At 38.1% G+C, this 27212-nt stretch overlaps 1 protein-coding gene across 1 annotated transcript in view; it reads left to right on the top strand.

The window, feature by feature from the left end:
- Plaa (phospholipase A2-activating protein) overlaps nucleotides 1-22930 on the top strand; it is a 37505-nt gene extending 14575 nt beyond the window's left edge. Inside the window, exons 6-14 of the mRNA XM_013020836.1 lie at nucleotides 110-245; nucleotides 3182-3351; nucleotides 6658-6815; nucleotides 7443-7662; nucleotides 10236-10304; nucleotides 15166-15234; nucleotides 18658-18759; nucleotides 20436-20600; nucleotides 22195-22930. Coding sequence (XP_012876290.1) covers nucleotides 110-245; nucleotides 3182-3351; nucleotides 6658-6815; nucleotides 7443-7662; nucleotides 10236-10304; nucleotides 15166-15234; nucleotides 18658-18759; nucleotides 20436-20600; nucleotides 22195-22760 — 1655 coding nt within the window. The 3' untranslated portion in view covers nucleotides 22761-22930. The remainder of the gene's footprint in view (nucleotides 1-109; nucleotides 246-3181; nucleotides 3352-6657; nucleotides 6816-7442; nucleotides 7663-10235; nucleotides 10305-15165; nucleotides 15235-18657; nucleotides 18760-20435; nucleotides 20601-22194) is intronic.
- The last annotated feature ends 4282 nt before the right edge of the window (nucleotides 22931-27212 follow it).

The raw sequence follows: 27212 nt of genomic DNA, 5'->3' as shown, positions 1-27212 counted from the left end.
ATATATATATATATATATTTAGGAATGTCAGTATATCTAGCTAGAAAGATGGTGTTTATAGATGTACTTGATTTTATCCAAACTTTTTTTTGTTTTTACTTTATTTTAGATTTTGTGACAACAGCAGAAGACAGATCTCTGAGAATCTGGAAACATGGGGAATGTGCACAGACAATCCGACTTCCAGCTCAGTCCATATGGTGCTGCTGTGTGCTGGATAATGGTGACATTGTGGTTGGTGCAAGGTATTTATATTCTGGTCAACCAATAAATTTTATATCTCACTAAGCCTTTGGTAGTCACTAGAGTGTACAGAGGTAAGCGAATTGAGAGGGGTGCATGCACATTGCTGTTACTGAGCAAAGGGACTAGTGATAACAGCTTTTACACTTGTGATGCATGCTTTATTATAAAAGTATTTTAAAGTATAACTTACATAGTTGGAATATTCAATGCAGAAGAAATTAGACAAGATAGAGATCATTGTGGCAGAACTTTTGGGAGAAGTCCAGTTGATTTTAGAAGATGTTGAACAGTAACTTTAAAAAATTAATTATATTGTGGAGGGGAAGGAAAAAAACAAATTGTTTAAATAGGGATACAGATGGACCCATTGCAACAATGAGATATACAGGTGGTTATGTCGAAAAACAAACTTTACAACTTTGGTGTCTGTGGGGGGGATAGGAAGGGGAAACAAAGGAGGAAGCAACAATGCTTGATAAGAAATGTACTCATTATCTTGCCCATGTAATTATAACTCCTCTGAACAGTATTTTCATAAATAAAGAATTAAAAAAATAATTATAGTTAGATGCTAGTATTCACACCTGTAATTCTAGCTACTTATGAGGCTAAGATTTGAGCATTGTGGTTTGAAGCCATCCTGGGTAGAAAAGTCATGAGACACTGCCAGTTAACCACCAGAAAACCAAATGTGGTACTATGGCTCAAAGTGGTAGAGTGCTGACCTTGAGCAAATAAAGCTTAGTAAAAGCACATAAGCCTTGAGTTCAAGTCCTGTTACTGACAAAAAAAAAATTAATTATGAAGGGGATTATAGTGCTGTATTTCCACGTTTACAATATATTCAAGTCAACATTACTCCTTTTATTATATTCTCTTCCATTTTCCCTTTCCAAGACAATCTCAACATTTATTATTATTAGTTCTATTTCTTAGTGACTCACATTTTGAAAATGGTAGAGAAGCCGGGCGCTGGTGGCTCACGCCTGTAATCCTAGCTACTCAGGAGGCTGAGATCTGAGGATCACGGTTCAAAGCCAGCCCGGGCAGGAAAGACCGTGAGACTCCTATTTCCAATAAACCACCAGAAAACCGGAAGTGGCACTGTAGCTCAAGTGGTAGAGCGCTGGCCTTGAGCTGAAGAGCTGAGGGACAGCGCCCAGGCCCAGAGTTCAAGCCCCAAGGCCGACCAAAAAAAAAAAAAGAAAGAAAATGGTAGAGAAAAAGATAAGAAGAGATAAAAGTGTGTTTGAGGAAATGTATCCAGAAAAGGAATAAAGATTACTCTGCCATTGAAGGCAAGAAGAAAACCAAGGTGGGAGCAGGGGGTGGGGGTGGGGACAACCAAACGGGATAAAAATCATAATAAAGTAGAAGAGCTTTATTATTTATTTTTTACTGAGGCAAGGAGTTGATTTGTTGTTTTAGGTATTTTTTCTCCCTGGCACCTTAAAAGTCAAAGAAAAATAGATAAAACAGCCAAGATCTGGTGGCTTCTGCCTGTAAGCCTAGCTCTCAGGAGGCTGAAATCTGAAAATTGCAATTCACAGCCAGCCTAGGCAGGAAAGTCCATGAGACTCTTATATCCAGTTAACCACAAGAAAACTGGAAGTAGAGTTTTGGTTTAAAGTGGTAGAGTGCTAGCCTTGAGCATGAGAGCTCAGGGACAGTGCTCAAACCCTGAGTTAAAGCCATAGGACCAACAAAAAAAAAATCAAGAAAGTGTAAACTATGTTAGAAGGCTATGACAACATATTCTCTAGGATTGTGTGGAATTAATAGAGTTGAAAGTAGTTAACCTAATTCCCTTTAACTTTCAGAATTGAGAAATCATGGAAATGGTTTTCTGAGAGTAAATGTTGAGGACTTTCATATGTCTACACAGAGGCCATATTATTCTTTGGTTGAGATTAAATTACTAGTTACTGGTATAGTAAATAATGCCGGGGCTGGGAAGATGGCTCAGTGGTAGAGTGCTTACATGAGGCATGCATGAGGCCCCAGGTTTGATTTCTCAGCATCGCATAAGCAGAAAAAGTGGCTCAACTGGTAGAATGCAAGCCTTGAGCTGAACAGCTGAGGGACAGCACCCAGGCCCAGAATTCAGGCCCCATGACCAAAAAAAAAAAAAAAAGAATGCCATGCTTTTCAGTTGAACATTTGATACTTTATAATATGCCTTTTATAAAATCCTTGGTTTGTGTTTCATGTTCTATTTTTGTTTTTAACTGATTTCTACTAGTTATACAGTGAGAGGAGGATTTCTTTATTTGATCACCATACATTTTTGTACTGTATTCCAGTCAGTTTCACCACTTTCATTACATGCTATCTGCTACCTCTTCTGAGTATGTTTGTGTTTTGTTTTTCTTTCGTTTTTTTTGTTCAAGGCCAGTGTTCTCAAGTGAGCCGTGGCTTCACTTCTGGCTTTTTGTTATTAATTGGAGATAAGAGTCTCATGGACTTTGCTGTCTGAGCTGGCTTAGAACTGAAATCCTCAGATCTCAGCTTCATGAGCAACTAGAATTTTAAGTGTGAGCCACCAGCACCTGGCTGTTTTTATTTTTTTGAGATAGTCTGTCTAGGTAGTTCAGGCTAGCCTTGAACTTGCTATATATCCCACACTACATTTAGAGATAACAGGCTACATTCCACACCTAGTCAATCCTTGCCTTATAGTATAATATCTGTGTAAAAGTGGTTTGTAACAGTAAGTTTTTTTTCTAAATATAAACATTTTGAAAATTGTATCAAATATTTTTTTTGTTCTCTGATAGTAAATTTTTAAAATTCCTGAAATGATAATCAGTAATATGTGTTGACATCAGCATAGTGCTGTACTCAACAATAGATGCCTAGTAATATTTTTCTTATTCACAAATACAGATTAGCATACTGTGGCAATGACTTTTAAAATTAGTTTTTTTCCTCCTAGTGATGGTATTATTCGAGTGTTTACAGAATCAGAGGATCGGACAGCAAGTGCTGAAGAAATCAAGGCTTTTGAAAAAGAACTCTCCCAGGCAACCATTGATTCTAAAACTGGTGATCTAGGGGACATTAATGCTGAGCAGCTTCCTGGGAGAGAACATTTGAATGAACCTGGTAACTATTCAGTGTATCTGGTAGTTTCAAAATGCTACCATGTTTGCTTTTGGAACACTAAGAGTGATAAGGAAAAACAAATGTTATTCTCATTGGGAGAGACTTTGGAGGATTTTTTTTTTTTTACTATGACACAACTGCTATGAGAAACCATGCTCTTCTTTGCTTCTGTCTCACAATTTAAACTTACTTTTTTTTGTTTGTTTGTGTTTTGTTAATTGTGGAGCTTGAACTCTGGGCCTGGGCACTGCCCCAGACCTCTTCAGCTCAAGGCAAGTGCTCTACCACTTAAGCCACAGTACCACTTCCGATTTTCTGGTGGCTTATTGGAGATAAAGACTGTCACGAACTTTCCTGCCCTGGATGGCTTTGAGCCAGGATCCTCAGATCTCAGGAGATCTAGGATTACAGGTGTGAGCCACCGCCACCTGGCTTCACAATTAAACTTTAGGTGAAGTTTCTCATAACAGGAATTTTTTTTCTTTGCTGGTCCTGGGGCTTGCACTCAGGGATTGGATACTGTCCCTGGGGTTTTTTGAGCAGGGTTAGGGCGCTGTCATTTGAGCCATAGCTCTACTTACGTCTTTTTCGTGTTTAATTGGAGATAAAAGTTTCATGGGATTTCCTGCTCAGGTTGGCTTCAAACTTCAATCCTCAGATCTCAGCCTTCTAAGTAGCTAGGATTACAGGCCTGAGGTACCAGTGCCTGTCAGGAATTTTTCTTTTCAATAAATCTCCCAAAACTTAGCTCAGATAAATATTTAAAAGTTACTAACACTTTTTGATCAATTGGATATCATGAAAGAGGTTGTACAGACTAGACATGAAAGTGAATTTAAATAAGTTGGCACACACTTGTAATACTAGCTGCCTGGGTGGCCACAAGTTGTGGCTAGCCTGGACAAGTTAGCAAGATCTTGTCTCAAAATTAAAAAGGGCTGTGGGTATAGTTTAGTGAAAGATGGCTCGCCTGGCACGCATAAGTTTCAAAACAAGAGTGGAGGATAGTAAAAACTCAGGGCCTGCGTGTTCCTATGTTTTATTTTTTTGTTCAAGACTAGTGCTCTACCAGTTGAGCTATAGCATCACTTCTGGTTTTTTGGGTAGTTAATTGTAGATAAGGATCTTAGGGCTTTCCTGTTCAGTCTGGTTTCAGACTACAGTCCTCAGATCTCAGTAGTTAGGATTAGAGTGGTTGTAGCTGTGTAGGTAGGATTAGGGGGGTGAGCTACTGGTGCCAGCTTGCCTTTTCTTGTAACCTTTAAGCAACTGCCACATGTAGACTACATATTAACACTTGAAAAGAGTAAGTCCTCTTGTTGTACTACATTATCTGAGTAAGGCTGAACTTTACTCAAAACAACATACTACTAAGAGGGTAGATGATGAATTAGGACAGAAGTGGCATATATTTTGTCCACTCAGATTCTTAATTTTACTCAGTTATGTGCTGTCTAGAGACAGCAGGAGGCAAGGAGCTAGGTAATGAGGTCTAGCTAGACCGGAGTAATGAAGTCTAGATATACCTCTCTCTCAAGGAAGAACAGCAGGAATATTAGGAAGCTAACTGCCACTGAGTGCCTTGCTGAGAAGGGGACATTCGAGTAAAGTTCATAGGGAAGCAAAGAAAGAGCTGCGCACAGCAACATCCATTTAGAGTTCCAGCTAGTTGGGAGGCTGAGGCCAGGAGTATTGCCTGAGCACAGTAGTTTCAAGCTAGCTTTCCACAATATAGAAAGATTGTCTCAAAACAAAAAGTTCCAAAGGTAGGCAAAAGAGCCAAAATCTGTATGAGAAGTGCCATTTATAAAATAAATAGCTACTTTAAGACTTTTAGTATAGCACTTTGGAGAAAGTGGCTTCTAGGGGAGTGAAGAGGGATTTGGAATAATACAGGGAGGTCAGAGAAGATGGTGAGATCATTTTTGTTTGGCTTTCATACACCACTCCAGGAATTTAGCTTTTATAAGTGAGATGACAAGCCTCTGAAGGGTCTTATGGAGAAGACTTTTAGGACTTAACCTTTTGAAGGAATTTCTGTGGTTGCTGGTTTGATTACCCTGTGAGGAGGGCCAAAAGCAGGAGATCATTCAATCAGTTCAAGTAGGAAACAGTAGTGTCTTGTAGCATGGGATAATGATAGAGGTGTAGTAAAAACAGCTTTCTAGATAGATTTTTATTTTAAAGAATGAGCTGATAGAAACTGCAGGATTGGCAGTGGGTTTGAGAAACATCAGACTTTAACAGTTTTGGCCTGAGCCATTGGAAATATAGAAAACATTACTGAGATGAAGAGTGTTATTTAGTAATCAACTTGTTTTATTTTCAGTGAGCCAGTTACTTTCTATTTTAAGAAATACATATTTATAGTCTTCAGTGAAGAACAAAAGTTTTCCTTTCTTTCACTTTGTCTCTTTTCTTCCTTCCTTCCTTCCTTTCTTTCTTTCTTTCTTTCTTTCTTTCTTTCTTTCTTTCTTTCTTTCTTTCTTTCTCTTTCTCTCTTTCTTTCTTTCTTTCTTGGGGATTGGACTCAGGGTGTTGGATTTGCTTGGCAGGTCCTCTGATACTTGAGCCACATATCTCACTGGAATCACTATTTTTAAGCCCTTACTTAATAACACTTCCTTTTATCTGTCATTTTCTTTTTGTCTTTTCTAGTAACTTTACTAGAAAAATCATATGCATATATTTTTATTCAGCAAAGGTTCCTTCTAACCAAAATGCAGATTGCCTTCTATGGATAATTTTTATTAAGAATTTGTGTTATCTAAGCCGGGTACTGCTGGCTCATGCCTCTAATCCTAGCTACTTAGGATTTTTTGTTTTGTTTGTTTTTGTTTGTTTGTTTTTTGTCGGTCGTGGGACTTGAACTCTGGGCTTGGGTGCTGTCCCACTTCCTGTTTTCTAGTGGTTTACTGGGGATAAGAGTCTCACGGACTTTCCTGCCCAGACTGGCTTCGAACTGGGATCTTCAGATCTCAGCCTCCTGAGTAGCTAGGATTACAGGCGTGAGCCACCAGTGCCCGGCCAGCTACTCAGGAGTTTGAGATCTGAGTATCATGGTTCAAAGCTAGCACAGGCCATAAAGTTCATGAGACTCTTATCTCTAATTAACAACCAGAAAATGGGAAATAGGGCTGTGGCTCAAATGGTAGAGCACCAGCCTTGAGCAAAAAGAAGCTCAGGGACAGGGGCTAGGCCCTGTTTAAGCCCCACAACCAACAACAACAACAAAATGTTTTTATCTAAATGCTTTGCAATTGTACTTTGCCATTCTACTTTGATTCTCACAATTTTTGTTTTAAGGTACCAGAGAAGGACAGACTCGTCTAATCAGAGATGGGGAGAGAGTTGAAGCTTATCAGTGGAGTATTAGTGAAGGAAGGTGGATGAAGATTGGTGATGTTGTTGGCTCTTCTGGTGCTACTCAACAAACATCTGGAAAAGTTTTATATGAAGGGAAAGTATGTCAACTTCTTTCTAATTACCATTTTCTTAACTATTAAGCAAACTAAAGGTTTTATTTTTCTCATACCAATAAAATTTTCTTGGTGTTTTGACATTTATTTCTGTGGGAAAAGTTACTTCTTTCCCTATGATGAAGTAGATTAAAACAATAACAACAAAAGAACTTCCCATGTAGACAAAACTGCATGAGGTAGATAAATTAGCCATAATCTATCTTTTAGATGTTCCCATTATATAACTGTTCCCAGTCATTTGGGATTAGGAGTTTCTATGCTTGATGTTTAATGCCTGATTCTCTTTATCTTGGCAAGATACGAAGGACCTTGCAGGGCCTTACTTACAGTGTCAGCAGATTTTGGTGAATGGGCACTGTAACAGCTGATCCTTTTGGTGTTGAGATAACCAAGAAATAACTGGCAGGGGCTGGGATGTAGTTCAGTGGCAAGGTGCATGCCTAGCAAGTGCAAAAGTCCAGGGTTTGATTCCTAGGACCAAAAAATATATCTTCTATTTAATTCATATATCTTTCTCTACATACACACACATATAATCCATATTTTGTTGTATGAGATTAGCATGCAAATAATGAAATCGGTAATCATTTATCTTCCTGTCTCATATAGGAATTTGATTATGTTTTCTCAATTGATGTCAATGAAGGTGGCCCATCCTACAAATTGCCATATAACATCAGTGATGATCCCTGGCTAGCTGCATACAACTTCTTACAGAAGAATGATTTAAATCCCATGTTTTTGGATCAGGTGGCTAAATTTATTATTGATAACACAAAAGGTCAAACATTGGGACTTGGAAACACTAGCTTTTCAGATCCATTTACAGGTAAGTTGGGGCTTATATTTGGTCCTACGTAGCTTCATCAGTGTTGGGTTTTATTTTGTTTAGTTGGTTGGGGCTTTTTTTTGGTATTGTGGATTGAACCCAAAATCTTGAGCATGCCTAAACATTTTTACATTGAACTCTACTCGCATTTTTTTGATGTTTAAATACCCTCTGTGACTGTTTCAAATCTATAGGTTTTTGCTTCACATTCATCTTTTATAAGCTTCAAATCATGCAGTATTTTATTTATAGAAACATAAATTTCTTTCAAATATACGACCTCATTGTAAACTAAATAAAATTAAGATTTTTTTTTTAGTAATTTGAAATAATATATAAGTTTATTGTATGTCGCCCTCTCACACGCCTGTTCTCTATTATCAAGCTATATACCCTAGACCCTACTTACTTTTTCATTTAAAAAGGTATATGTTGTGGTAAAATTTAGTAAAAAGAAATTCAGTTTTCACATGAAGCCAAATTGGTTAGTTGTGTATTAACTAGGACTAAACTGTGGGTATGTAATATATATTTCACATGTTCATTTTAAGTTGTTTGTGGTATAGTAAATATTAATGGTTTTTAAGGGTTCATACCAGCCTGTAAATTATAACCTAAGTAGACTGAATTCTAGCTCCCACAAAGTAATACAAGAAATATTACCCTAGTTGTCTAGGAAGAAATAGAATGTCTCTTTTTTTTTTTTTTGCCGGTCATGGGACCTGAACTCTGGGCCTGGGTGCTGTCCCTCAGATCTTCAGCTCAAGGATAGTGCTCTACCACTTGAACCATAGTGCCACTTCTGGCTTTTTCTGCTTATGTGGTGCTAAGGAATCGAACCCAGGGCCTCATGCATGCAAGGCAAGCACTCTACCACTGAGCCACCTTCCCAGCCTCAGAATGTCTTTTTGTATAAGGCTAATGCTAAATAAAATTTCACACTAGGAACTTAAGTTGTTTCCTGTGTCTGTGTGTAAGGCAGTAGGTGTTACTTGGATTGAACCCAGGACATTTCTCACTCTAGGCAAGTGCTCTTTTTAGTTTGTTTAGCCTGCTAATAGCTGACTAGTTTGGTTTTGTGTTTTGTTTCTGTTTTTAATTAGCTCTTATTTGTTATACAGATGGGATTTCGTCTGTATATTTCCACACGTGTATAATATAATTGATTTTTTGGTAAGGAGGGAAGGGATAGTGGGAGAAGGACAAGGGAGGTAACAGTGTACTCATGTAACTAACCCTTCTGTACAACATTTTTACAATAAAGAAAAGAAAAAATAATTTATTTTTGTGGGGGTTGCTATGTAATTCAAACTGGCCTCAAACTCTCAGTCCTCCTTGCTAGGCAAGCAGTCTGCCACTGAGCTATACTCAGTCATCATTTCTGACTTTTTCATGTGCTAGTACTTTTACTTGTTCTACAATAATCCTATATCTTCTTCCTTTCTCAAATTCTTATATATTTTTTTATTTTTTGGTCAGTCGTGGGGCTTGAACTTGGCTTGGGTGCTGTCCCTCAGCTCTTCAGGTCAAGGCTAGTGCTCTACTGCTTGAGCCACAGCACCACTTCTGGTTTTCTAGTGGTTTATTGGAGATAAGAGTCTCACGGACTTTCCTGCCCGGGCTGGCTTTGAACTGGGATCCTCAGATCTCAGTCTCCTAAGTAGTTAGGATTATAGCCACCCAGCGCTCGGCACATCTTCAGTTCTGTGTTCCCAAATTAACTCCTTTTCTTGTATCTTTGTAGTGCAAAATGCCATTGCCCATTCTATTGCCTGCATGTTGATTTAGTTATTACTAAATTATAAGTGATTTAACTTCCAAATCCTTGTACTTAGCACAAAAAAACAAAACTGATTCTATCTGGATATTTCTATTGTTGGAATTTCAGATTGTAGCATGAAGGACACAACTTAAGCAGCTGACTTGGGAAATCTGTCAACTGCTTGGGTTGTTTGGTTCTTTAAACACTAAGTTCATAAGCATCTTTACACATATTTTTGTATGTGATCTTAATATCTCCTTAGAGGCACAAAATTCTCACATACCATTTACTTGTAAATGTGTAAATGGGAGTATTTGTAACTTTCACTCACTCTGTCATTTTTTCCTTCAGTAAATTACAAGTTTCAGTGGATGCCAGCCACTTTGTTCCTTGTTGTTCTTCAGCACCACGTATACTACTTGATACATGAATTAATGAGTCTAGGGCTTTTCTAAAACACTAAATGCCTTTGGTTTGGAAAGCACCTGCAGCAGTAGAATTCTAGTGAATTTGTATGTCTATATTATTGTCAGCGTTTACCTGCAGTTCTCTTTGCTGTTTGTATTAATTTATTTTAATATGGATGTGTTTGGCTAGATAAAAATTCATTAAAATTAGGAGACATAATTTTGGATAATCACCGAAATTCTAGTTTGTTCCTAGCTATAAGGCTTCTGACTATAATTTCTGCCATGTGACAGCTTTGCCTTGTAGTTTTTTCCAAGCTTAGTTCTTTCAATATAAGCATTATGGTATTCATGAAATTTACGATTTTGCTGTACTCAGAATTTCCTTTGTTTTGCATGCACAGGTGGTGGTCGGTATGTTCCAGGGTCTTCAGGATCTTCCAATACTTTGCCAACAGCAGATCCTTTCACAGGTAGGATACAGATTTGAATACTATGTCCTTCACTAGACAGCAGTTTGCATTATTTGGCTTTACAGTTTGGGAGATATTTTTTTTTTTTGCCAGTCATTGGGCTTATATTCATGGCCTGAGTGCTATCCCTGAGCCTCTTTGTGCTCAGGGTTAGAGCTCTACCACTTGAGCCACAGCTCTACTTCTGTTTTTTTTCTGAGTAGTTTATTGGAGATAAGAATCTCACAGACTGGGGTGGGAAGGTGGCTCAGTGGTAGAGCACTTGCCTTGCATGCATGAGGCTCTGGGTTCCATTCCTCAGCACCACATAAGCAAAAAGAGAAAAGCCGGAAGTGGCGCTGAGGCTCAAGTGGTAGAGCTGAAGAGCTGAGGGACAGCGCCCAGGCCCAGAGTTCAGGCCCCACGACCGGACCCAAAAAAAAAATGAATCTCACAGACTTCTCCAGCTGGCTTTAAACTGTGATCCTCAGATCTCAGCCTACTGAATAGCTAGGATTACAAGCATGAGCCACTAGGACTCAGCGAGATTTTTATCTTATAATGTAATTCCTTTGTTCTATTTTGTTCAATTTGGATAGGTACCCTTTTAACTTCTAATTTTTAAATTTTTTTCCTGGAGAGTTTTTGTTTTCCTTGTGCTGGTTTTGTTGATTTCCACCTGAGTTTTACTTTTTTTTTTTGCCATTTCTGGAGCTTGAGCTCAGGGCCTGGGTGCTTTCCCTGAGCTTCTTTTGCTTAAGGGTAGCACTCTACCACTTAAGCCACAGCACCACTTCTACCATTTTCTGTGTATGTGGTACTAAGGAATCAAACCTGGGGCTTCATGTATTTGAGGTGAGCACTCTATCACTGAGCCACCATTCCCAGCCCTCCTTCTGATTTCTTTTTCTTTTCTTTCTTTCTTTCTTTCTTTCTTTCTTTCTTTCTTTCTTTCTTTCTTTCTTTCTTTCTTTCTTTCCTTCCTTCCTTCCTTCCTTCCTTCCTTTGTCTCTCTCTCTCTCTCTCTCTTTCTTTCTTTCTTTCTTTTTGTTGGTCGTAGGGCTTGAATTCTGGGCTTGGGCGCTGTTCCTGCACTCTTCAGCTCAAGGCGAACACTCTGCCTCTTGAGACACAGCACCACTTCTGGTTTTCTAGTGCTTTATTGGAGATGAGAGTCTCACGGACTTTTCCTGCCTGGGCTGGCTTTGAACCTCAGATCCTCAGATCTCAGCCTCCTGAGTAGCTAGGATTACAGGCATGAGCCACCGGTGCCCAGCTCCCTCTGATTTTTAAATTACATACTTTTTTTTTTTTCTTTTGTCAGTCATGGGGCTTGAACACAGAGCCTGGGCACTGTCCCTAAACTGTTTTTTGCTCTATCACCTTGAGCCACAGCGCCACTTCTAGTTTTCAGTGGTTAACTGGAAATACAGAGTCTCATGCATTTTGCTGCCCAGGCTGGCTTTGATTTCAGCCTCCTGAGTAGCTAGGATTATAGGTGTGAACCACCAGCACCTGGCTAGCCTATATTTTTTATCTCTGAAATTAGATAATAGGGAAATCCATCAACCAAGACATAGCATGAAGGCCATATGAGTCTCTGGTACTGATGGGAACAATGTAATTAAGGAGTCTGTCCAGGAATATTTTGATTTAGTATGGAAGGGGCATCACACGACTTAGCTACCAAAGATTAGTCTTTCTAATCTAAGTTACTAATGGCCTTCTTGAAGCCCTTGAAGTGTCTTTTTATCTCTTCAGAGTGTCTTTACTTCCTGAGGTATTCAGGCCTTTGCGCAATTGAAGATGGTTCTGTTTTTCAGAATGACCAATGATGTTGGATCTTCTGGCATATTCTTAGACAATATATTCACTTTAGGAAAAGATATATAATCTTGGTTGAAATTGCAGACATAGTTCTGTGAGTTATAAAAATGCCAACCTGTGATCCTCTCTTAGCTATAGATTGAGCCAACACATAATCCTAGGTCAGTATCATGAAAACTGAATTGCTCTCTGAGTTTCCTTTCTGCTGTCAATAACTTGGTGACCCAGATGGAAGTGGTTTCATCATGTACATTGCTTCAGTATACTAATATAACCACTATCAAGTTAAATGTTTTGACAGTACAGTGGTTGTGAAGGAGATCAATGTGACATAATGCAATTTCAGATGCTACTAAGGATCTGGAGAGAGAGTAAAATGAAGACTTTCTTATTTTGGGGGGAGAAGGGGGCTCCATTCATGGGGCCTGAACTCTAGGCCTGGGCACTGTCCCTCAGCTCTTCAACTCAAGGCTAGCTCTCTACCACTTGAGCCACAGAGCTACTTCCGGCTTTCTTTTTTCTTTCTGCTTATGTGGTGCTGAGGAATGGAACCCAGGGCCTCTGGCATGCAAGGCAAGCGCTCTACCACTGAGCCACCTTCCCAGCCCCAAGACTTTATTTGTCAGTAGTTCAGGCCAACAATCAGAAGATGTGCATTGATATGTAGAATAGCATACTAGATGTCTGGGAGTGTCATTTATATAATTAGAACCACTGAACTTCACTTTTTTTGTATGCATGAACAAAGGGGCATAAACAAAGGACCTGGGCACTGCCCCCTGAGCTTTTTTGCTCAAGACTAGCAGTCTACCACTTGAGCCACAGCTGTACTTCCAGCTTTTTGGTAGTTTTTATTGGAGATAGTGAAGAGTCTCATGGATTTTCAAAGCTGAAGCTGGCTTTGAATTGTGATCCACAGATCTCAGTAGCTAGGGTTACAGATGTGAGTCAATGGCACCCAGCTGAAGTATACTTTTTTTTTTCTTTCTTGTCTTGGGGCTTGAATTCAAGGCCTGGGCAGAGTGTCTTTGTGCTCAAAGCTAGTACTCAAATACTTGAGCCATAGCTCCACATTCTGCTCTTTCTGAGTAATTTATTGGAGATGAAAGTGTCAAGTACTTCCTGCCTGGACTTGGCTTTAAACCATTATCCTCAGATCTTAGCCTCCTGAATAGGTAGACTTACAGGCATGAGCCACCCCACCTGCCTGAACTGTACTTTCATATAAAATAGATAAGCCAGGTGTGGTGGTACACAGTACTGACGCACAAAGGAGACTGAGACAGGAGAATGGAGCATTTGAAGCCAACTTGGGCTTTACAGTGAGATCCTATCTCAAAAATAACCAAAAAAAACCCCCAGCAAAAATAGATCATAACAATCTACTATATTGAGATACGAAAATTAAATAGCACAATGCTTGTTTTGTGTGTGTTGTGTGTGTGCGCATGTGCGTGTATGTGTGTGTGCGTGCGCACTGATCCTGGGGCTTGAACTCAGAGTATGAGTGCTGTTCCTAAGCTGCTTTTGCTCAAGGATAGCGCTGTAATACTTGAGTCTCAGCTTCACATCTGGCTTTTTTGGGACATTTATTAGAGATAACAGTCTCAATAATTTTCCTGTCCAGGCTGATTTCAGACCTCTTCCTGAATAGCTAAGATTATAGGTATGAGCCATTAGCACCCAGTTTAGCACAACACTTTTTTAAAAAATGAATTTTATTTTTATTATTAATTTGTTGAACAAAGGGTTTACCATTTTGTGTCAGGTAATCCTTTATTTGGACAATGTCACCTCTTCCTTTTCTCTCCCCTAGTTTCCGTCTCCTGTCACTGCCCACAGTGACATGGAACACCATACTTTTAAAGGGCTTATCATACTTGTCTGTAATCAATTTAAGCCATCTATATATACTAGCTATCATTATTGTTATGCTATTTCCCCAATGCAGACTAATAGCATTGGGGTCAAAATATTTCTCTTACCTGGCTTACAATTTAAGGTCAGTCTTATTTTTTATGCAGTCATTTATGCAGTCTTCAACCCTCTGATATCCATTAGAATGATCTGGGAAGCTTGTTTAAGTTACTTATCCCAATGTTCCATACCCAGGGATTCTGTTAAAAAGGCTTCCCCCTTATCCTGTGTCAAGGATTGTGATTAAATGGTCTTAGCAATGGTTTGCTTTCAGTTATTTTTAAATGTTTTCTATTTGCTTCTAAAGTGGAGCCAATTTAGAGCATATAAAATAGATGGTCAGAGCATATTCAGATAGTCAGAAAACCATTTAGAACAGTGTAGTTCTATATTCGGCCTCTTAATGTATTGGAAAGCTATTCATTCTTATAAAATAAGTGAATTTATAATAATATTTAACACTTTAATGTTAAATATTATTTAACTGTGGCATATAGCTAAAACTCAAACCTAAGTTCAAATATTATTCATCAGTATTATAAGTTCAAATTATTATTCTTCATTACTTTAATCTTATGCCTCTCATTTAGTTTTTTAGTTTGTCCATCTTTTCTATGTACATTGCTCTGGGTATGCCAACTAGATCACAGATAAGAACTCAGAGGGCAGAAGAATAGACAGACACTCTTCCTTACTTTCTTGATGTCTGATCCAGGGCTTTGAACATCTCCAGATTATGCTGATTCGACTCTCTTAAGTTTATGTTTCTTTCTGTATATAATATAGTCACAAGTTCTCTCTGTCTAAAATATAGTCATAAGTCTTACCTCAAATGTGGTGGGGCTGTTGTTCTAGTCTCCCTAACTTTTTCTGAGTCTCTCTTTATTGTCTATATACCAACAGATAGAGCTGTCCTATTTAATGAAATAGGGTTGACATTTCAGTCATTTTAGAATTAATTTTGTAGCTCACATTGAGCACATAGACATAATGTACTTTTCTTATTCATAATACATTGTGTATATGAAGACATCATTCTGAAGTGTGATAATACAGAAAATAAGTTATATAAAGGAGGAATAGTTTGAACTTTGAAATGTGTAATTTCCTTTGCTTACGAAGAGTATTGGTATTATAGGTGCTGGTCGTTACGTTCCTGGTTCTGCAAGTATGGGCACTACTATGGCTGGAATGGATCCATTTACAGGTGCATACTTTTAATTCCTTTTCTTTCAAAACATTAAAATTCATTGAAACTGGGGCTGGGAAGGTGGCTCAGTGGTAGAATGCTTGCCTTGCATGCATGAGGCCCTGGGTTCGATTCTTCAGCACCACATAAGCAGAAAAAGCCGGAAGTGGCGCTGTGGCTCAAGTGGTAGAGGGCTAGCCTTGAGCTGAAGAGCTGAGGGACAGTGCCCAGGCCCAGAGTTCAGGCCCACAACCGACAAAAAAAAAAAAAATTCATTGAAACTGCTTGTGGTGTAGCTTGAGAGTACAATACTTGCCTAGCATGTGTGAGGTCCTGAGTTCAATCCCCAGCACTGCAAAAAAAGAAAAATAGGGGAAAAGATTTTCTTTTCAGTGAAATTTTCATTTAATGAAGAGTAAGAAAATAAATTATTTTTTTGCCTGATAACTTTTTAAATTTAACTTTTTATTGTTATTATAAAGGTGAGGTACAAAGGGATTACAGTTACGTAAGTCAGATAAAGAATACATTTTTTGGGGGACAGTGTCACCCGCTTCCCCCTCTCTTTCCCAGTTGCCTGATAACTGTTTTAATAGTAAATTATTTTCTTGGCATAGCTTTTAGAATCATCTCAAAATTGTCTTACTATGCTTTACAATCATCTAAAAAAAATTGAAAATGTAAGCTCAGCTTCATGCCCAGAGATACCAACTGCTCTCATACAGCTGTAGGCTGGTCTTGGCATTAGTACATTTATAATCTTCCAGATTGTAAACTATTGTTTTAGATCTGAATCTGTACTATCCTTAGAAAAATCTGTGCTTAGTCTACTTTCTCCTCCTTTTTTTTTTTTTTTTTTTTGGTTGGGGTTTGAACTCAGGGTCTGAGCACTGTCCCAGAGTACTTTTACTCAAGGCTAGTATTCTCCTACTCTGAGCCACAGTGCCACTTGGAAAAATGTCTTATAGGGACTTTTTCTTCCCTGGCTGACTTTGAACCACAATCCTCCAATCATAGTTTTTTGTTTTTGTTTTTTAATCAGTCGTGGGGCTTGAATTCTGGTCCTGAGCACTGCCTTGAGCTCTTCAGCTCAAGGCTCTACCACTTGAGGCACAGTGCTACTTCCAGTTTTCTGGTAGTTAATTTGGAGATAAGAGTCTCAGACTTTCCTGCCTGGACTGGCTTTCAACTGTGATCCTCAGAACTCCGCCTCCTGAGTAACTAGGATTACAGGTGTGAGCCACCAGCACCCGACTATGTATTCATTTGTTTAATGAGCCACTAAATATGTATGTTTTGTTTGTTTTTGGTGGTACTGAAGTTTGAACTCAGGGCCCTATGCTTGCTTGGCAGGTGTTCTTACCTTTATGTCCCCTGCCTCCTCCGTTTTACCCAAATGTATCAAATAGGATAATGGTTTACTTATAACAAGAGACTGAAGTTAACAGTATTCTTTCCCATTTGTCCAGAAGTTTTTTAGAAAAAAAAAAAGCATTCTGGGGATTGGACTGAGACTGTGCACATGCTGTATAAGTCCTTTCCCACTGAACTATATCCCCAACCCTTGGTTTTCAGAGACAGGATTATAGTGTAGTGTTGGCTGCCCTCTAATTAGGGTCCTTCTCCTTCAGCCTTCTGAGTGCTGGGATTACAGGAATGTATAAACAGTATTTGAATTGGACCTTTGGGATCTGTATTAACCTAGGCTTGTGAAATAACAGCCTCCAAATTAGTTCTGTGGTGCATATTTAGTCAGTACCCTTTGTATACTTTACTAATTTATGCTTTTTGTTTTTTTTTAAAAAAAAATGCTTAGCTTCCCAATGAATATCATTTTTTCTTTTTGTTTCTAGCCTGTTCAAGGTGTACCATGATATTTTGAACATAATTTGTATTAGGATATTTAAATTCTGTTTTGTTATTTAGACCACAGGTATTAATTGTTCAACCCCCCCCCCCTTTTTTTGTCAATCATGGAGCTTGATCTCTGGTCCTGGGCGCTGTCCCTCAGCTCTTCTGCTCAAGGCTAGCGCTCTACCACTTGAGCCACAGCGCCACTTCCGGCTTTTTCTGCTTATGTGGTGCTGAGAATTCGAACCCAGGGCCTCTACCACTGAGCCACTTTGCCAGACCTAATCTTTTCTTTTTTAATAAGGTATTTATTGAAACATTTTTGAACAGTGAAATGTTCCTGAACACACCCACATATGCCTTTCCCATATCACTCATTTTTTTTGGTGTGTTGTGTATGTGCCAGTACTAGGGCTAGACTTCAGGGCCTATGCAATGTCCCTTTTTTTAAAAAATCAAGACTGGCATTCTGCTACTTGAGTCATACCTCCAATTCTGGCTTTTTTTTTTTTTTTTTTTTGCTAGTTAATTGGAGATAAGAGTTTCATGGACTTTTATGCCCATGATGGGTATAAAATCATGAACCGCAGATCTCAGCTTCCTGAGTTGCTAGAGTTACTTGGCACCCAACTCATATTAACTAACAAGTCTGTCAGAAGATCTTACTGTATCCTATGCTTCATTGTATTTAATTGGATATTTGATTAACATTGGATACTAGATTAACCTGAAAATGTTTATAGATTGTAATATCAAGAGTGTAATTCATGTCTGCATAATTCATCTTAATCTGATCATGTGAATAAATTTTATGCTTTATAAAGTTGTAAGTAATGTTATATACTTTTTCTTGCTTCATCTTTCTGTTAGAACAAAAATGAAGTACAAGTTAAAATTCAAGAAAAATTAGATTTCATTTATACTTGAAATCATTTAATTTCACTAAATATTTCTGAATTTTCATTTTATTTTAGTTTCTTTGTTCATCACCAGAGACTGATGATATTTGCTTAAGTTGGCAGTGGGGCACTTACAAAGATCATATAGCAATAAGAGAAAGTATTAATGCCCAACTGAGAGTGGTGAGATCAGTATGTTTGAGGTCAAAAGTTTTATAATTGTTTTTGTGTTCTTTGACCTTTTTGAAGCATATAATTTATTTGAGTCTTAAAACAAGAAAGTAGGTCCTGGGAAGGTGGCTCAATGGTAGAGTGCTTGCCTTGCATGCCCTGGGTTCTATTTCTCAATACCACATAAACAGAAAAAGCTGGAAGTGGCACTGTGGCTCAAGTGGTAGAGTGCTAGCCTTGAGCTGAAGGGCTGAGGGACAGTGCCCAGGCCCAGAGTTCAAGCCCCACGATCTACAACAACAACAATAAAATGTGTGTGTGTGTATGTGTGTGTGTGTGTGTGTGTGTGTGTGTGTGTGTGTATCAATAAATATAATTTGTTTACAGAATTTTGTGGATGAATTCTTTTTAGTTGAGGTTGCTTGTTATTTCATGTACTAAAAATAAGCCCTATAATTAGATAAATCTCATTTTTTATCATGCATTATGATTTTTTTATAACTTTCTATTCTGAAAATAGGAAATAGTGCCTACCGATCAGCTGCATCTAAAACAGTGAATATTTATTTTCCTAAAAAGGAAGCTCTTACTTTTGACCAAGCAAATCCTACACAAATACTAGGTAAGTCAATTTTAATTAATTGTCTTACATACTGCAGACTAACGGAGGGACTGTCAAGGCTATTTCTCCACCTAGCATGCTAGGAATTGTCTGCTTATTTAGAGACTATTATGGTAAGTCTGTGCAACTGTGTCACAAATAAATGTTTGCTCTGGTAATGTTCATGAAATACTTTGTAAGGAACATAGATAGATGTAGAACAAATGTTCTTATGATGACTTCAGTGAGGAAAGCCATGGGGTTGTGGCTCATGCCTGTAGTCCTAGGTACTCAGGAGGCTGAGATTTGAGGATTGCCATTCAAAGCCAGTCTGGGCAGGAAGTCCATGAGACTCTTACCTCCTATTAATACCAAAAAACTGGAAATAGAGCTGTGTCTCAATTGGTAGTACACTAGCCTTCAGCAAAAAAGGTCAGAGACAGTGCCCAGGCCCAGCGTTAAAACAAAAACAAACAAAACAGTGAAAAACGGGGCTGGAGGGGATTGACTCTGGTGTCATACTAGCCTAGCAAGTGCTAAGCCCTGAGTTTGAAACCCCCGGTATTGCCAAAAAATAAAGATAATTTTTAAAGAATAAATTTTCTAAATAAAAGGAAGAAAAAAAGGGAAGAAGGAAAAGATTACTTTCCTTGTAAAATTTGTTTATGAGTAAATAAAGAAAACTATTATTTCTACTTGCCACAAAGATTATGGTGGTAATTAGCTGAAATGACATACTTAAAACATAAGGTAAAGTTTATTACTTTTATTTAATTTCTTTTTGATCATTATTTTCCTTCATATTATCATTATAAAAGTAATTCATAGAACCTGGTACGGCAGCTTATACCTGTAGTTCTAGCAACCTACAGGAAAGAGATAGAAAGGTTTCAAGATCAGGACAGCCCAAGCAAAATGTTATTGCATCCCTGTCTGAAAGAGTAAATTGGTGGTGAGGTATATCTGTAATCCCAGCTATGTGGGAGAGGTAGGTAGTGAGGCCAGTCTAGGCAAACATAAGAGACTACAATCTGCAAGGGGGGCAGGGGGAGCTAAAAGGGCTTGACATGTGGTTCCAGAGTAGAGTCCAGATCTACAAGATTTCTTTTAACATTCCTTAAATAAGTTTGTTTTCAATAGTTCATTAATGTTAGATGTTTGAATACCAAAAAGTATTAGGGGTTAATTTCTAGTTTTTGTTTATGATCATTAAAACACTACATTTGGATGTTTTATCTTCTTTAAAAATCTTGGAGAAAAGATTATTGAAGCAGAGTGTAAGGTGAATCAATTTAGTATTGGTAATGAAGATGTATGGAATTATAAACCCAGAAAGAAAAGTAACAGTTCTCTCTCCCTCCTCCTTCTACCCCCAGTCCTGGAGCTTGAATTCAGGGCCTCAGCTTCTTTTGCTCAAGGCTAGCACTCTTTAACACTTGAGCCACAGTGTCGCTTCTGGCTTTTTTCATTTATGTGGTACTGAGGAATCAAATCTAGGGCCTCATACATGCTAGGCACTCTACCACTAAGCCACATTCCCAGCCCCATAAGCAGCCTTATTTTTATTTTATAGTCTTTGATAATTGCCAAGTAAAGTTTTGGCATTGTGTAGTAGAATGTTCCTAAGTAAAGTTTTTGTCTTTATTATCTGACTGACTATATTTAGAGGAATTTGAAAGTTTGGCTTTGGATTCTAGGAAAACTAAAAGAACTGAACGGAACTGCACCTGAAGAGAAAAAACTAACAGAAGATGACTTGATACTTCTTGAAAAGATACTGTCTGTGATATGTAATAGTTCTTCAGAGAAACCTACAGCCCAGCAACTTCAGATTTTATGGAAAGCTATCAACTGGCCTGAGGGTAAGTAAGCACTTCTTAAAATAAAACTAGAAAATTTTCATTTCTGTCCATATACCTGATGTTGGATTATATAAAAGTTAACCTGGTAACTCTAATCCAAATTGTGGAAAACTTCACACAAAAAGGATTAGCTGTATCACTAAAACTCATAATCTTGTTTGGTCCCATGTCTTTGGGGAATCTTTATCTGAATTGCTTAGGACTAGCATTCTTTGAAGTTTTGAAATATTTGCATTAACGTTACTATTTAAACATCCTTAAGCTGAAAACCCCAAACCAAAAATGCTTTTTGGCACTTAAAACCCCATCCTCCCCGTAGCCATCATATTAGGCATTGAACCCTAGGTCTTGCACATGACAAGCAAGGGCTCTACCATTTGGCCTACCTCTGCCCAGATTTCAGGTTCTTAGACTCTCAATTCTCAGCCTATAATGCTACTTGTATATGCACCCTTTTGTGAACCTCTTTTAAAGCTTTTTTGTCTCCTGTAAGATACACCAGACTGACCTGTTAACCCTAGGCTTTTCTCCCATTATTGTCACTTATGTCTCTTCATAACAAAACTATCCTCTCCCTCATATTTTTCTACGACATTAATTTATTTCAGAAAAGATTTTACTGTGTGTTCCTCTATTTCTGTATTCTTTCTTCCTAGTGTCATAATTAGATTTGTGTTTGTGTGTGTAGGTATAGGTATACCCTGTATATATACTACTTTCATATTATGGAATATGCATGTTACTGTACTGATGCTAATGTGCAATGCATGTATTTAAAAGGTATCTACTCAGACCCTGGATCATAAAACTCCCATCCCCCATGATCATTATGTCAGCATTTATTAACTATAATTATTATTTAAAGAACTGTCTCTGTTTTAACTTTTGGATTTTGCTATAAATTTTTTAAGAACAATGTCCCCATCCCCAATGCATTAATTCGGCTCACTATTGAATACTTAACTGTGGGTCAGACTGTTAGATAACCGACAAAGTTTGCTTTCTTTTTTTTGTTGTTGTTTTTGGTCATAGGGCCTGAACTCTGTCCCTCAGCTCTTCAGCTCAAGGCTAGCCCTCTACCATGAGTCATAGCCCCACTTCTGGCTTTTTCTGCTTATGTGGTGCTGAGGAATCGAACCCAGGGCCTCATGTATGCAAGATAAGCGCTCTACCACTAAGCCACCTTCTCAGTCCAGTTTCCTTAATTTTAAAGTATATATAATCTTGTTATACTAAGTACAGACTGTATAAATTAGAAAAACCATATGATTTTTCAGAAATACATGCTTTTTTAAAATTGTTGCCAGTCTTGGGGCTTGAACTCAGGGCCGTTGTTTCTGAGCTTCTTTTGCACAAGGCTAACACTCTACCACTGGAGCCACAGCACTACTTCTAGCTTTTTTTGTTTATGTAGTACTGAGGAATTGAACCCAGGGCTTCATGCATAGTAGACAAGCACTGTGTCACTAAGCCATATTCCCAGCCCAGAAGTACAGAATTTTATTAAGTATTTGTGTTTTGTAGTGAGAAAATAAAATCCTTACAAATTGAGCTGCAATCAAAGAAATTGTTAATGTGTTTTTCTTCTTAATAGATATTGTCTTTCCTGCACTTGACATTCTCCGGTTGTCAATAAAACATCCCAGCGTGAATGAGAACTTCTGCAGTGAAAAGGAAGGGGCTCAGTTCAGCAGTCACCTTATCAATCATCTGAACCCCAAAGGAAAGCCAGCAAATCAGCTTCTTGCCCTCAGGACTTTTTGCAATTGCTTTGTTGGCCAGGCAGGACAAAAGCTCATGATGTCCCAGAGGGAATCACTGATGTCCCATGCAGTAGAACTGAAATCAGGGAGCAATAAGAACATTCACATTGCTCTGGCAACGTTGACATTGAACTATTCTGTTTGTTTCCATAAAGACCATAACATTGAAGGGAAAGCTCAATGCTTGTCGGTAATTAGCACTATCTTCGAAGTTGTACAAGACCTAGAAGCCGCTTTTAGACTTCTTGTGGCTCTTGGGACACTTATCAGTGATGATTCCAATGCTGTACAATTAGCAAAGTCTTTAGGTGTTGATTCTCAAATAAAAAAGTATGCCTCAGTATCAGAACCAGCTAAAGTAAGTGAATGCTGTAGACTAATCCTGAATTTGCTGTAGCAATGGGAATGCTGGCCAAAGTTGTAAATTGATTAGTGTTTTTTTTTTCACATTTTACATGACTGATTATAGATGACTTTAAAAAGAAAGATGCTGTGGATTAAAGTAAAATTTCAGATCTTGTAAAGTGGTGGGGAGGGGAAACAAATAAAGTTTTTGCACTGCTGGAACTGTGAAACTTTTCCTGTGTAATATGGGTAGCTTTCCAAATTACCAAGGAACTACAGTCAGTGCTCAGTTGAGCAGCATACATACTATAAAGGTCAGCATGGCTCTGTGCCAGGAGTTCTTGTTAATTCATGAGCACGCCATATTTTTGTACTGTGTCTCAGGTCCATTGTATAAACTGTGACAGGGTTTGTCTATATTAAGCACAATTTTTTATAAAATAAAGAATATTTCAAACAGAAGAGTGAAAAACAATGAACTATATCAACAGCACTCAAACTACGATGTAATTTTTCTCTCCGTTAACTTAGCCATTCAGAAGAATATAAGGGCTTTAATTTATTTAACTTGCTTTTGCTGTTCCTATATGACACTGTTGATTGTTGACAGTTATCATCTGTTTAACTTGTATACTTATTTCATTGTTGGATGCTGTCAACAGACTTGACATATTTCAGGGTCTTGTTTAAGGATTTATTTTAAAACTTCGAAAAATTATGTTTCTTATAAAGTTATATATTGAAGATATGTAAAATAATTTCTTGATTTTAAGTCATTTGTAAATTGAAAGTATATTTGATAGTTAGATTCAATTCGATTCAGGCAAATGTTGCCTCTGATTATAGGTTATAGTTTCTTTTTTTTCTCATGATATGAAGTTATTTCACTTGTCATTCCAGTTTTGACATTGAATTGTTTATTTTTGGTCATTTTCACTACAAGTTAGATGTAGTTTCTTTTACTTCACTATTTGCAGTATCATTGTTATTTCAGTTTTAATATTTGTGAAGTTTTGGTCATTTCTATTATTTCAAAAAGAATTTTGGAATGTTTTTGTTAGGCAGTTACAGAAGCAAGCACATATTCAACTATGTTATTTAAAAGACCAGATCCTATCACATGAAATTAGTATTTTTGAGCTCCCATTATGGTATAGGCAGCACATTACACATCTTGACATTTACTCCTCAGGCCAGCTTTAAATGATAGCTGATATAATTGGTTTCAAAAGTAGACATAATAAAATGGATTCTGATAAGAAAAAAGGGAAGTCAAGAAGACTTAACTACTCAAAGTGCTTACTGTGCTATGTAGCTCCCTAAGGAGGGCACAGTTGTTTCTGAACACCCTACCAATGAACACAAAGGAAACCATCCATTAGTCTCACAAGTTATTATATTTAAGGTAATTACTTTTATCTTTTTGGGGAGTCGTTACTAAGGTTTGAACTCAGCCTCAGCCTCATGCTTGCTTAGCTAGTCTAACACTTGAACCATCCTCTGCCCATTTTTGTTATATTGTTTTCTGGTAGGGTCTTTAGCTTTTCCCTAGGTCTCACCTTAAACTTTGATCCTCTTATTTATGCTTCCTGAGTGTCTGGAAGACTGGGTGTTCTGCTGTAACCAGATTATTGGATGAGGTTAATCTTCTCCTAGGCTAGCCTTGAATTGAAATTCTGATGTCTGCCTCCCTAGCTGGGATTATAGTCATTTGCCACTGTACCTGATACATATCACAATTTCTTAATAGACATATTTATTTTCAGTCCTGGAATCAAATTCAGGGCTGCACACATAGCCATGTGCTCTGCCAACTGAGTTATATCCTTAGCCTTGGAATTTCTATTTTTGCCAAGAAATCTTTGCCTAAAATAGCAGCATTCTTAACATTTACAATGTAAAAACTATAGATTGCCTGTAATCCTAGCTATGCAGGATCAGGGTTCGAAGTCAGCTCAGGCAGAAAAGTCCCTGTGAGACTGACACTCAAAAAACGGAAGTGGAGCTGTGGCTCAAAGTGGTAGAGGGCTAGCTTTGAACAAGAGCTCAGTGACTGCACCCAGGTCTTGAGTTCAAGCCTCATGACCAAAAGAATTATCTGTTTACTTGCCAAAAAGAACTTGGGAAATGTCAAAAGTAAATGATAAATAAAAGATCTTGTACCCTGAAAAATTTAAATTGCAACTTCCTAGAGTGTACCTAGCTTTAAATATTGTTTGCTGTTTCAGTTAGGAATTTGTGCTTTAACTTTTTTAACTAGGATTTAGAGTGGCACTTGGAAGTTAAAGGACAAAATAGTTTAATCCAGGTCAGTCTGATTCATTACAATGCTTTCTTGCTAATATATCCAGTTTAACATGTAATTGTAAGTACAAACTATGCAATGTTTGGACAGCCTTTGAATAATGATTGGTTATGGAACTATTTTAAATGTTTGTAATGTAAGGGGTGGCTAATTGTAAACTGCTTGCTTCCCATCACTTCATGTCTTTATTACAACTTTATTTTATTGTTGTACATCTTAGCAAAAGGAAAGATAATCCTATTTGAAACATATTAATTATTGGTTTAGTCATATTTGAATTTTTTTTATTTTTGCCAGTCCTGGGGCTTGAACTCAGGACTTAGGCACTGTCCTAAAGCTTCTTTTGCTTAAGGCTAATGCTCTACCACTTAAGCCCCAGCACCACTTCCAGCTTTTGGAAATAAGAGTCTCACAGACTTTTCTGCCCTGCTGGCTTTGACCTGTGATCCTCAGATCTCAGCCTCCTGAATAGCTAGGATTATAGGCATGAGCCACCAGTTCATGGCCTTTTTTCTTTTCTTTCTTTGTGATATGGATGTGTGTGTGTATGTGATTAAGTGGGCAGATTTGAACTCAGTCTTGAGCCCACTAGGTACGTGCTGAGTCACTTGAGCTATACCCTCAGTGCTAGGTTTTCTTTTAAGGTTTTCTATGATTACCTCTTCCACCCCAATATGAAGGACATCTATTGAGTGCAACACACATAACACCCAAATAAAAACTCTGTAAACTAGGCATTGGCTCACACCTGTAATTCTAGCTTCTCAGAATGCTGAGATCTGAGAATCATGGTTTGACACTAGCCTGAGAAAGACTTTATGTACAGTGCTAACCTTGGGTGAAAAATTAAGGTACAGTATCCTGGCCTTGAGTTTTCAGACAAGTTAGTAGGACAGAGGTGAGATAGAGGTAGGTTTCTGCCTATGGTTATTTTGTGAGGAAATAAATGATAGACCATTAGTCTCCTCCCTATAACTCTTGAGAGAGAAATTTCCCAATTAAAGTTAGAAAGAGTCTTCATTCTTTAATAAAGAATTTCTAATGTATTTTTATAGAAAATTATATGCAAGATAGCTATGGCTGTAATTACAGCTTTGAAGATTTTTTCCATTAAACATGTTCTCATGATTTTCCCTTGAATGTTCATACATGAAAATTGAAAGTACAGTGAATATTCAAAGTACAAGTGTTCTTCAGTTTATGATGGGATTTGTTCTGATAAACCTATCAGAAATTGAAAATATCTTAGTCAAAAACACTTGTAAGGGCCAGGCATGGTGGCTCATACTTATAACTCCAGCTTGGCAGACATCCATAGGATCTCCATTTGAGGGTAACTTAGACAAAAAGTTTTCAGGAACCATCTTAAGCAATCAGCTGAGTATTGTGGTTTATTTCCATGTTCTGACTACTCAAGAGGCTCTAGTCTGAGCGCCTGTGGCTCATGCCTGGAATCCTAGCTACTCAGGATGCTGAGATTTGAGGATTGCCGTTCAAAGCCAGCCTGGGGAGAAGTCCGTGAGATTTCTTTGTTATTGTTGGTTGTGGGGCCTGAACTCTGCCTGAGCGTTCATTGTCCCTAAGCTCTTCAGCTCAAGGCTAGCACTCTACCACTTGAGCCACAGCGCTACTTCCAGCTTTTTTTTTCTGCTTATGTGGTGCTGAGGAATTGAACCCAGGGCCTCATCCATGCAAAGCAAGCACTCTACCACTGAGCCACCTTCCCAGCCCCTCCATGAGATTCTTATCTCCAATAAACCACTAGAAAACTGGAAGTGGTGCTGTGGCTCAAATAAATGGTAGAACACTAGCCTTGAGCTGAAGTGCTGAGGGACAACACCTAGGCCCAGAGGTCAAGCCCCATGATGAAAAAAAAGAGGCTCTAGATAGATGGCTCTCAATCCAGATGGACTAGGTAAAAAATGAATTCTTAAATAATCTAAAGCAAAAAGAACTGTGGCTCAAGCCTGTAATCTTAGCTACTCAGGAAGCTGAGATCTGAGGATCACAGGTTTGAAGTCTGCCAGAACAGAAAAATCTCTGTGAAACTATCTCTGGTAAACTTATTAAAAATCAGGAAATGGAGCTGTGGCTCAAAGTAGTATAATGCTACCCTTGAGCAAAAGAGCTCAGAGATAGCACCTAGGTCCTGCTCAAGCACTACAACTGACAAAAAGTAAATAAAGAAAAGCCAGAGGC

Source organism: Dipodomys ordii, unplaced genomic scaffold (genome assembly GCF_000151885.1).
Source record: "Dipodomys ordii isolate 6190 unplaced genomic scaffold, Dord_2.0 Scaffold53, whole genome shotgun sequence".
Taxonomy (NCBI): domain Eukaryota; kingdom Metazoa; phylum Chordata; class Mammalia; order Rodentia; family Heteromyidae; genus Dipodomys; species Dipodomys ordii.
Note: the sequence above shows the minus strand (reverse complement) of the source record. Positions and strands in the feature narration are given on the sequence as shown.